Genomic DNA, 12683 nt, shown 5'->3' with positions numbered 1-12683 from the left:
CATAAAGATCTTCATGTTACTTAGTTCTCATCAGCTGCTCTCTCAATGTTATGTGTGAAACTATGTTACATGATGCCAGAACAGATCAGTAGAATTTCAAGCCAGAATGACACATCTTTCCATCTAAATTAATCATTTGACCTTAAGCAAAATAAAGAGTACTTGGAAATCTGCGCACATGGAAATTGTTTAATATTATTTGGGGTAAATAACAATTTACCTGGGGGTAAGATTTCCTTGACTGTCTCAAATACTGTTAGTTTACTTTGGCAGCTTGCAGTCTTTAATTAATAGTTATGCTAGAAGAATTCTTGCTTTTTGTTTCTGAAATAATGTTCATAAATCTAGATTGTCTAGTAAACTCTTTTCTTAATTTTTTTATATCAAGTGTATAGTATGAAGACTTTTGCCTTCATACACTAATGTCAGCACAGGCTAACTTTGATTCTACTCTGTGTAGGCACTGTAGGGTTTTTTTTCCCCCCCCCGGGAAATCTTAATTCTTAATATTTTTTCAAGACTTCATGTAATATTTGTCTCCAAACTTGTTTTTCACCTTTCAGTTTTTCTGTGTAAACATACTCCGTTCACAATAGTTTGTTTTGTCATTTATCTTCAGTTTTGTGTTTTTTATTTTCTAGGAATCTCCTGTAAAAACAAAACAAACAAAAAAACCCCTTAATGACATGGTAGAGCTGTTGCATGCTCAACTTAGGATAAGCACTACGACAATGGATGTGAAATCCACCAAGCTTGCGAAACCAGCTGAAGCTGACTCTCAATCATAAAATTGCCTGCAGGCTTCTTGCTAATATTCAGTGGCAGGCATAGATTTTCTTATTTCGTGCCTGACACACATGCTGGGCTACAGGATGATTCAGATAAGAAAGAAGGGTACTATTAAAAACAAAACAAAACCCACACGAAACCATCAAGTGAAATAGTGGGAATAACTAAACCAAATCTTTTGCTCTCGTGTTTGCTTAGATCCTGGATTTGTCCGTACCTTCGTGACTGGCATACAGGCAGCTCAGTTGTATACTTGGCAAAGCAGGTTCCTTAGTTTTGTCAATAATGCAGTGTAGATTCAGGGACAACAAATGTTGCTGCACTCAAAGTATTTTTGTCATGTATTAAGTTTCTTAAATCCTTTTGTCTAAACTAATCAGTAGAGGCTAGCCTAGCACGACAGAATTTCCTTTTCTTCCTACCTTCTCCTCACTTTCTGAGTCTTTTAGATGTCCAGCAGACAATGGGAAAAAGCCTGATTTGGATGTTTTATGGATTTTCCAAATTCCTATTTATACATGCAAATGAAACTTTATATAGCAATGAAATACTGATACCAATTTCTAAATACCGTATATATAATGAATGCAGTGTATCTTTTTATCGATAAGAAGGCTAGACCAGGACTACATACCTGTATATTTTGAAAGTTAAATATATAATTACTCTGATAACTTAAGACAACAAATTGGTCTGTTGTTCATAACAGCTTTTTATGGAAATACCATTTGTCATGTGTTCATGTAGCTTTCAAGATTAATGACAGAATTGATGGAAAGTGACTAGTTTCTTTATGCATCCACCCCTCTTATTTTTTGTTCTTGACTTAAAAAGTAATCTACCTCTTAAAATTTGTAGTTTAATACTTGTTTGGTGAATTTGTGCCACTTTAACTTTCACTTTCACTATCATTCCCATTTTGTTACATTTCTGTTATGGGGACTTTATGTTGAAATATTGTATAAAGCATTTGTAGCAAGTTTAAAAAAATAAAATATTTAAAATTATTTAAATTGTTTTGGACACTTCAATTGTACTATATGTGATTTACATTTTACATTAATTTCATTTTGTTTTCATTTTGGGTTGTTAATCTTGGCGCATGTTCCTGTATTAAAGTTTGCTGTTAGTTAAATTGTTTATTCTATTGGAGAGTGATATAAAGACTATTCTAATGGAAACATTAAAAATTACAATTTGACATAAAAGTGGGGTTGTCATTGCTTTTGAACGCTGTAGCCTTGCTGAAGATACTGTAAATGCAGGTAAGCAACCGAAGAGGGATTATTCTCCTCCAGCATGCAATACGTGATGGAAGTTGCAGATGTATTAAAGAGTCTCTGTGGCGTTAAGGGCAAGCACTTAATGGCCAGCTAGATGGGACTATCATGGCACATTTTATATAACTGTAACCAATAAAGTCAATTTTGTAAAAGCTTGTGGGAAACTTGCCTTTTGTATGGAAACCAGATGTACCAGGAAAAACAAAACATGTACATCTAGAAGGAATTAAGCGTGCTTGCGTCCTCTAGTTGGCTACACCCACTTCACTGAACCAGATTTATGGCAATTTGAGACTTCTGAGTTAGTCTTAGATTAGTTTTTTTAACTGTGGACACAGTTAATAAAGCTAAACTATTTTAATTAAAATGATACACACCATTTCAACTTCTTCTGGTGTTATAATGTGTTATTTTTATATGCTTTAAACTGGTGAGAGAGTTTAATTTAAAAAAATACATGTAGAGTTTTGGCACTGAGAATTTTGGAGTGTTTTATTCCACAACCAAGATTTGCATTCTGCCTCCTGCAGTGGAGCTGGAAGCATCTGTGTCCGTATTAGTGTGGCAGTTGGGTGAAACAATGTCACATCGTTAAGACTAATAGTATTACAGTAGCCAATTTGTTAGCCTCTTTACTAATCCAGTAGTAAGTTAATATTTTATGTAGTTGTCTATTCAAATTAATACTTCTGTTTCAGTAAGATTCTTTGGCCAGAGCTCCCTGTTTGTTTTCTCATGTGATATGTCACTCCTTGAATGTGTTCTCCTCTCCATAACAAAGTTTTCCCTGAATTTTAACTGGCAGGGAAGATCTGGTACAATGATGCAGAAGTTCTAACATTGTTCATGGAGTGTTTTTGCAGGCACATCTGCATTGTGAGAGTACACGCTGCAGTTTGGTAGCTGCCCCACAGTTAGAGACGTGGATTCTTAGTCTAGTTTACAGCACCAGTTAGGTGGTAGGACAGTCACAGTGAAGATTTTTATTATTGATGAGTTTTTACTGTATTTACCTAAGTGAAAACATTTTGTTTTGCATACCCATAGCTGTATTTGGATATTTTGTAAGAATTAGGAAACGTGAAAAAAAGGTGAAAACTCTCCTATAGGTTTGAAGTTACTTGGGGTGGGACATAAACTTACCCTTAACTAGTCCTTTCACATCTCCTGTTACTGACAACTGAAATACCAGTTGCTGTTTGGTCTTACTGCAGTCTTGCTAATTGTAAGGATTGGTTAGGGATGTCTAGCAGTGAACTGATCATAAATAAACCGGCTTCCTTCTCTCATCCCTTAATATTATGGCAGAAATCCTGTTGCCATTGTCTTTACTGTTGCTCTGCTGTGATATTAAATCTTCTTGTGTCCCAAGGATGTTGCCGCGCTGAGGTGCTCACACAGGTTCGTACACAGCAGTTCTCCAGTGAAGTGCTGTATGATGGAAATCTGTATTCCACAGTGAGATCTGATCCTCAAGGAAGAAGTTTCATTCCTGAATAGGCAACTCATCACAGATAGGAAATGTACAACTTTTATGGTTACTATTACCATTGCCTCTCATCTGCATAATTGAATTTCTATGGCTTTTATAACGGCCTCTCTATGATCCGAATGCAACAATAAAGCTGTAACGATGCCCACAAAGTGCTGACATTTCTTGAAATGCATCCAAAGAGGCAGTGAAAACAATTAAGCTTGTCCTGTTTACAGAGGCCAACTGACACACTGGGCGAGATCAAATGCAGTGTCAGTTTAATAAAAACAGTCATGCTGAAGCGTGTATGGAGGTGGGAGATCTAACACGTGTTTGCCTCTCTTGTCCCCGTCCCCCCAGCTAGGAGTTAAACCCAGCTCGTATCAGAGAATGTCTGAAATGTCTTCAGTCCCAGGCCTTACAAGACATTCCAGGTGATGCCGCTGGGCCCCCTGCATGTGGTGTTTCCTGCCTTGCTCTGCAAGCTCCTGACCCTTTGTGTAAGCTACCTGTAGTTGGTCTGGGCTTGTGTACTTCTGGTGCTGCGTTTTGTCGGCATTTTGTATTGTAAGCCTTTTATTTAAAGTTCTAGTTTGGTTCCTGATGGTTTTCTTCAGGGAGATGTCATAGAAAACTAGATCCTGTCAGTTTGATGTGTAAATTTTCAATTTCAAATGTAGAAATGAGCAGCACTCCACTTACTGAGGTTTGTGACTTCATTCCCAAAACTATGGGGCCAGTTCCAGGTTTTACTGGAGTTAAGTTCAGCTAAGAAGCTGAGTTGCAAGTGATAACCTGTGACAGAGAAATAGCTTGTGAATGACCTTGAAAAGATGACTTAAAAGAAGACCTTACATACTAGTTCCAGCTTTTATTCACTGAATGTGTGGTCTGTATGAATCACATGATACTGTACCTCTATTTGTGATGAAAATGAGCTAAAGGGTAGGTTCTGAACAAGAAGTGCATGCTGGTTTGGATCTGAGCTTTTGTGGTAAGTGAATTACGAAAAAGAGGTAAACTTCCACATCTTCTTTTTAATTAGAGTGGTAAAGAATTAGAAAGAAACTCTTGGAACTAGCATGAAATTTTGTAGTTGTAACAGAAGATGCTTTGATACCAGTAGAGCAAGGCTGATTTTGGGTCACCCCTATACACTATTTAAAATAGAATATAAATACTTGCAGAATTAATACCGTATTGTGTTTGGTGTCTTTAAGCCGTAGCTGGAGTTTTGAAAAGCGCTCAACTGTTGGCTACACAAATCTTAGAGAACTTTAATGTGAATTCTTTTAGGTCTTCACTTACAGAGGTACAATAATCTGAATTACTTTTCAAAGTGGATTGCTTCATCTGAACTTTATGAATGGACAGTTACCTGATGTCTAGTGAACTGAAAGCTAAAGGCTACTCAAGAGATGCTTTAGAAAACACTTGGGAATAAAGCACGGATTCAAATGCTCAAGAGATTTCAAAAAAGTTACTCAGATTGCAGTAAAAATCCATAGTTTCCTGTTTATGCATAACATCTGATGCATTGTAATGATACTGTTTCATACTCTTGGGTTTTTTTGATAGAGACCACGTCACTTAATTCATAGGGTGGAGCTGCTCCAAAAGTGGAGAGCTGCTCCAAAAGTGAAGAGCTGCTCCAAAAGTGAATAGCAGCTCTGCCGGAAGAGAGTGGGTGTAGGACTTTCCAGTATTTTTTGGAAGAGTGGGAAGGTGAGGAAAATAATTCTATTTCAGAACAAGATGCAACTAAAACACTATAAGAAAGGCATGATATATTAAGAGTACGGTTACTAGTCCATCTTGCACACCAAAGGAGACAATGAAAAATGTTCGTGTTATTAAGAGTGGGTCTTTATTCCGTATGTATGAATGACTTGATGCCATTTCCTAAACTTTCTTTGGCATCTTGACTTTGCAATTTAAGTAATGTCTTACAGGTAGTTTTTGAGTGAAATTAATACCAAGGTACACTCAGGCTGTAGCTGAAGTTGATGCTACTTTGGGCTCATCACTTACAGGGTCAGGCAAGGGTCCCCTCCCAAATGTTTAAAATGCAAATAGATAATAAGACCAAGAGTGGGAAAGGAAGCTGTTGGTGTAAAGCGTCCAGTGTCTTAACATGAGATCACTGGTGGAACTCAAAGGAACAGGAGGTACTGGAGTCCTGCTCTGTCTCTGGACCACAGTCTCTTCAGCCACTGACTGCTTCTGAACCTCTTCCTTAGTTGAGGAAGCCTTACTGTTACTGAGGCACCTCTTACTACTGCTTCCCGTGCCTACCTCGTCACTTTTCATTCTTATTTTCCCGATCCTGCACACTTACTTCTCTTAATCTCTAAAAATGCTTTTGGTAGCATGTAGTTGAAACAGAGCATTGATATACCGCTTTTTTTTTTTTTCAGTTACAAGGCAGTAAAACACTGAAAAAGGGAAGCTTGAGCAGGCATCAAGTTGGAGGGAGGCTTTTTCTTAAGAGATAGGTAGCTGCTTCGTTTTCCTAATTTATTCAAAGCTCGAGTGCGTTTTGGAACATAATCAGCAACACGCACTTTGTTTGTCTATATATTTCTGGTTATTTTTTGTAAGACTGATGTTTCACAAGCCAAACAGGGTCTCTGAGTCATGTTTTGGATGACAGCACTCCCAGAAACTGCCACAGGGTTGTGAGAAACAGCTTTGATTATTCAGCGGGTGATGTTCCATTTTTCAGAAATACAGGCTCAGCATTTCAGTCTGTATGGTGCAAGGTGGTGTTAAACGCCAGAGGTGTGCTGCTTTTCGGATGAACGGCAACATCAAGACTTACACTACTTACAATGCCCTGTGTCAGTCAAAAAAGAAGAATGTCCTCTCTGGGCCTGTTTCAGCAGAGCCTGCCTCAGTTCCTTCTGTAGTTTAGGCAGTTAAATGCCTGCGGTAACGTAGACACAATGGTGATTTTCAGGGAAGTGATTTTGTTGAGATCGCAGAGGATGTGGTACCTGCTGAGGGCGTTTGGAGGCCTGGCAGCATGTGGGAACAGAAGAGAGCTCAGCCATTGCCCTGACTGCTGTTGGGTGGTGAATGGTGAGCGCCGGTGTTGCTCTTGGGGGGAGTTTGCTTTGGAAGTGCTCAGGCAGACCAAGGAAACTCGCTTTCTTGTACAGATGGTGTGTACGTAGCAGGTAGTCGTGTTCCACCTGCGACTTGATGGTAGAGTTTATTGAACACCTAATTTAGCTACTGTGATTTCTGCAAAACATTGCAGTGTAGGAAGATGAGAAATAATTCTTCCATCATTGAGCTGCTTTGAAGAGTTCCACACTCCGTTGTCGCTGGAGTTTGGCTGAAGTTGTAGTCCTCATTCATTATGGCAAATGCTTTCACACATTCATCTTTTTAAATCAAAAGTACATTTTGTTCTGTGGTTTCCTTTTTTGTAATGAGGTGTGCAGGACTGAGGGGTCATACGAGTTCTGCTAGCCTTCAGTGATCATTTTGAACTCATTTGGAGTAACCATTTCTGTATAAAGCTAAATAAAAATCAACTACAGTCTTTCCTATAAAGTTTTATCATTCTTTTCTACTGTCATGAGTGTAATTCAGTAGATACAAACTTTTTATTAAATTATCGGATTAGATTACTTGACAGTGTATAAGTCATATTTGAGTACGGCTATTTTTAAGCCGATGTTCTTCACCTTTTGGCTCACACAATGCTCGGTGCTGCTTTAAAAGGGCAGGAAGATAAATTGCTGGCGTGATACTGTTCTTCTAAATTTATAGACCTAGACCAAGATTTCTTAAAGTGACTTAAGAATTTCTTTGAGCTCAATTTGAAGTACCACCAAGGAGACTGATTTTCCAGAGAAGCTCACTAGCCATCTGCAGTGCTGAATCCCTGTAAAGTGGCTACTTTAGATCACTAGTTGCTTGTGAAAATCGAGTTATGTTTAAGTAAAATGGTATTGATGCTTTAATGTTAGGTGGTCCCCCAGGTGGGCTGTAGGCGTGGTGTGAGACGTTTTTCAGCAGTTCTCAATGCTGGTTTGGTGTTCGTCACTGAAGTTATTAGCGGTTTGCAGCAGGATTCCACTGGGAGTGGAACTAAGCCAACAATGAAGAATCTTGAACTCTAGAGCACACGCGTGAAACAAAACCAGTTTGGAGTTACTGTGGGGGAGCAATGCTGCTGTAAAGGTATTAAGTTCTTTGAACCCCTGTGGTTACAGAGTGCTGCTGGGTATCTTCTTGGAAGTTGAGAATGCAAAGGATCTCAGTAACAGGTTTTTCCAGTTCGGATTTGTGGCAGGTCTGACCATAAAATCATAATAGTCATCTTATGTCCTTTAGCATCACATGATTGTAAGATAAAATCCTGACATGTTCCAGCTTTTTCACCACTTTCATGAGTAAATGCACATAAGTCTCAAAATAGCCGCAATACAGCACATTGAGATCCTTTTTGCTTTCTGCTGCTCCCTGGGTTTTGTGCACAGGCAGGACTCTTCTGCAGAAGACAGATGTTCTCCTCAACTAAATTTATCCGCACGTTTCTGTCCTGCTAAATACTTTGTCTCACTTAAAAAACCCCAAAACCAAAACAACAACAACTAAAAAAAAAATTGTTCATGTAATTGTCTTTGATGTTTTTCCAAGTCCTTGTTTCATCTATTTACTTTCCCATTAAGCAATATGCTAGTGCAAGAGAGTACATGCCACTTAGCTTAGGAACACGATGCTTTAGTACTTACTGAGAGCAGAAGGCCCAGAAATCTCATTTATCCACCCCAGAACCCCCCGTGCTTGCCTTCTGGCCTGTAAAATTGCCTAGCCTAAGACTGCAAAGCCAAGAATTTAGGCTTAAAAATCCACACCTCTTTATCTTGTTTTTCCTAGGCAGTCAATTATTTCAGAAGCCAGTCTGTGTCAGCTTAGACATTGTTTTATTTAAGAGTAGGAAACACTTTTGATAGTCTGTCCCTGACATGTCTGTTGTTGGAGATATGTTGTGGAGTGTGCGTGTCTGAAATTTTGGACCGTATGCAGGGGATTTTTTTAGATTAGGAGCGTAGAATTATAAGCCCTGCCAGAAAAACACCTTAATTGAGGTAAAAATGTGAACCTGGATTACTTAAATGTTTTATCACATACTGTGATGACTTTGCTCTGTTCACTGGATTTCACTGCTGTGACCAGCAACCATATCAGATCACCCCAGTCTTCATTCCCACAAGTAACGCGGTTTATTTTCCTGGGATGTTTCTACTTGAACTAAACCAGCAACTTGGAAGAATGGTAATTGCACAAGTGTGGTAGAAGACAAGGTAATTTGCATTAAAAATACCAAATGTATTTTGAGAATGTTTGATGGAAGGGGGTGTGCCAGGATCTGGCATTTTTACTAGCTGCCTAGTTTGTGTGTGCTGCTTGTTTCAAGGCTCAGTGGCCTAGGAGGCTATATGGCAGTAGGAATTTGATTTAGACAAATAAGATGAAACCTCTTAAGTATTCTTAAGGAGACAGTTTACCTTGGGGAATAGTAATGCAGTGTGATGGGGGAACCTTTGCCTTTGTTCCTGCCTCCGCTTTAGGACTGCAGATTTTCTGGTCGACCTTGGCAAATCGCTTCCCTTCTGACTCAGTTCTGCATCTGAAAAATGGGAATTATGGTACTGACTCATACTGCAAAACACTTTCAGATCCAAGGATGAAAGACTGTAAGACCTGGGATTTAGCGCATTTTTATTGTAGCGAGTCTCACCAAAGTCAGTGATTTGTCTCCGTTTAGTTAGGGTATGCTTTCAGTTGAGAGAGAGAGGTTTAGACCCTGTCTACATGTTAAAAAAGAGCACCATTTAACTTTTGGTTTAGCTTTAATTTATGGTATAGCTAGCACATTTACCAAAACTGGTTATCCTGATTTGAAAGTTGAAGTTGACAGAGAAAACTCAGTGTAGATGAGTCCTTCCCGCTGCCTAACATTTAGTTTCTGTGCCCTTTGTCTTGCAAGCGTAGCATGTTTTCTGATGCTATTCCTTATTTCTTTTTCCTTTTTCCAGCTAGGACTGTTCCTAAACAATGGGTTTGAGAGGGCTGTAGCGTGGGGTGTGCTGTGTCTGCGCTGTTGGTTGGCCCGGGGCGTGGACTGTGCGCAGTGGTGGGATGGGGCTGGGGTACAGCCCCTCATCCCTTCCCAACAAACTCCTTATTGCTCGGCTGACGGGCACAGGGTGTCGAAGAATTCCTTTCCTTTCGCCTGTCTCCAGTTACCCCAGCACGGGTGATGGTGAAAGCAGGTGCAAAGTGACAGTGCTATAAATACCAGTCTCAATAACTGTGCCTACATGCGATGGGGGTATTGCCGCTCCCCTCCCCCTCTGAGGTTAGCTTGCCTTGCAAACCCGGGGAGTTACGCCCAAAACATCCAGACATCCCCACGTTTCTTTGAACAGGCTCTTTAAGAGTTGAGTTACCGATTTGCTTTGGTTAATATCTGTACAGAGGAGGACACTGGTTTCCTCACCGCTTTGGTAGAGCCAGCATCGCTGCTCTGCGGCTGTCAGTGCCTTGCCCTGTGGTTTCTGTGTCCGCTGGCTGAGTGCAGGATGGAAAGGCAACAGTAAGAACTCCATTAAGAACTCAATTTCAATTTTTATCTAGAAAAACAATCCCTTTTTATCTTGTTCCTCTAATTCTTAGCTTCTGAATACTAAGCCAATGATCTCTTAGCTTTAAAGGCAGATGAGGTGAGGGAGTGAAAGATCCCTTTAGCCTATTGTTCCTGGGGGAGGACAAGGGGTGTGCATTTGAAAGTGCAAGTCAGATTTGCCCAGATACTTGTGTCTTTTTGTATTTGAGGCTTTTGGTTTTTAGGTTTCCCACAGGATCTAGGCATTGGCTCATTGCGTGCAGTAACACACAGATGTTACTGATTGTAGAAGAACTTTTACGTATAATTAATTTTTTTACATTAAGCATTACTTAAATGGAAATGTTCTAAATAAAAAAACCCTAAAATTTCTCTCTTGTAGTTACAGTAAAGAACTAAAGCCAAACAAACTAAACTTAGTTAGGATATTCTGCTGTTTCCCTTGGTAACAGTCCTTATATGGGACAACAAAATCTGGCTTTTGTTGACTTCCTCATTACCACTTTCTGATTCTTACACACTAGATGAATGCTTCAGTGTTAAATTCACAAAGGCTGGAGAGTATGATTTACATGTAACAATAACAAAACTTTGGCAGACGCTTTTAACCACACATTTTAATTTGGAAATAATTGAATTGCTTACTTTTCAAAATTTCTGTGGTTTTGTTTTTCTATTGCAATGGAAAATTTTGCACTTCTTTATGTCTGACTCGCAGTTACACTGCACTACAGCATCTGTATGTAAGGACAAACAATCAGCTAAATCTCCATTAAAGGGTGTATATTGAACTCTAAAAATAACCTGGAGAAAAACCTGGCTTTTAACTTTTCTTAGACATGTTACGTAATAAATTGATATTTCAAAAGATGTTCCCTTGGAAGAACATAAGTAGTTGGTTTTGGCTGAGGAATTTGCATATACAAGGTAGGTATGTAGTTACCACAAGTATGGGGGTGCTCAGGTGCGAGGAGGAGCAGACATGCATCTGCCTGCACCGAGGAGGTACAAGTATGTGCAAGATAGCAAAAGATGACGAGTTTAAAAACAAAGAGGGGATTTTTAATTTTTTTTTTATCTTTTAGTGTAAGGAAATTTAGCCTGGCTATACTTTTGAACTGGGATTGCATGTTTAGAATAGGGCATAAGCCTTGCTGCTTCCCTTGCTTTGGCTCATGTTTGCAGGCTTGGTTCTTGAAATCACCATTAAAACTGTGAGTTAAAATTTCTGATTTCCAGCTTTGCTTTGGGATTCTTGGAGTCAATTTAAAATTTGAAGTGAAATAAAGTCTCATCTGCAATAAAGGCGCTGTAGCAGTGTTGGCTGTACCGGCCTGTATATGCCGTTGTCACATCTGCCGGTGCTCTAGTGGCAGAAGTGTACTGTAGGCTTTGACCTTGGGGAAGAATGACCAGATGCTTATGTAAAGTAAAATTCTTTTTCCATAAATATGTATTTTAAAACCTGATACGAACTGTCCTGAGAAAATAGACTGTGACTCTTTTAATTGTTCTTTACATCACTGTGGATTTGTCTGTCCCAGTTGGTGAGCCTGGGACATGGAGTGGGAGGCTGGACCCTGCTTCCAGTTGACGTTGTCTGTTTCCTACTTAAATAAACTAACAGGGTAAGTTCAGAACAAGCCCAAAAACCCCCTCTTGCCTTCAGAAATGACTCTCAGTACTTGCAGTGTGGGTGGAGTGTAGGGTTTTTTCCTCATAGTTTTCTAAAGCCCCTATGGGGCCCTAAAGCATGTGTCTGCGGTTTTTCTACCCCCGCTTCCCCCCTAGTACCCTCATGCTTGTGTATGAGTTTCTTCTGCCTCTTTGTACAGTTACAGGCTCCGCATGGCCTCTAGATGTCCCTCCTCCTCTGCGCCCAGCGCCAGGCAAGGCAAGAAATCCAGCTGCACCGCATCCCACTTCTTCAAGGACTAGGCTCTTCTGCACGGCACCCACAGCAGGTACAGCCGTGCGGGGACCGCGCTGCCGCGGGGGGACGCGCAGGGCTCACCTGCCTCGCGTTTCTGCGGGCAAGGGGTGCCAAGCCCCTTGCAGACCCTACCCCAGCCTCGCTACTGGTGTTGTAACTGGTCACCCATCAGAACGCAGGCACGAAGCGGGAGAGCTGTGTCGGAAACGGGGCCGTCGGTTAAATCAAGCCCAAGGGACAAGGTCTTCTCTAGTGATGTGTGCTACTTCCTCTGGATCAAAAGGCTCTGTTAGGACAGAGTCAGCTCTTTACCCTCATGGGAGATGGAAGGAGAGTTTGCTTTTGATTATGACCTTTTCAGACTGGGGCGTTGCTCCTCTGGATCCTGTGGGGAGCTTGAAGGTGGGGGTAGTTTTTGAAAGGATGGGGTTTGTCTCCAGCTGGTGTTTGTGTCTCATCATAGTAGTGGGCAAAGTGCTTGGAGATCTTTTAGGCTGAATGGGTAAATGCTGAACAAATATGAGCTCTGACCAAAAAAGTACGCCTGGGAATGTGCGT

The 12683-nt window shown here is 40.3% G+C and overlaps 1 protein-coding gene across 1 annotated transcript in view; it reads left to right on the top strand.

Annotated features, from left to right (window-relative positions):
* PRDM2 (PR/SET domain 2) overlaps positions 1-12130 on the top strand; it is a 61302-nt gene extending 49172 nt beyond the window's left edge. The window contains exon 8 of the mRNA XM_086476130.1: positions 12028-12130. Within this exon, the coding sequence (XP_086332256.1) occupies positions 12028-12130 (103 nt within the window). The remainder of the gene's footprint in view (positions 1-12027) is intronic.
* Positions 12131-12683: the final 553 nt, after the last annotated feature.

The sequence above is a fragment of the Leptosomus discolor genome, chromosome 20 (genome assembly GCF_034619465.1).
Source record: "Leptosomus discolor isolate bLepDis1 chromosome 20, bLepDis1.hap2, whole genome shotgun sequence".
Taxonomy (NCBI): domain Eukaryota; kingdom Metazoa; phylum Chordata; class Aves; order Leptosomiformes; family Leptosomidae; genus Leptosomus; species Leptosomus discolor.
The sequence above is the reverse complement of the archived record's forward strand: the minus strand, read 5'-3'. Positions and strand labels throughout refer to the sequence as shown.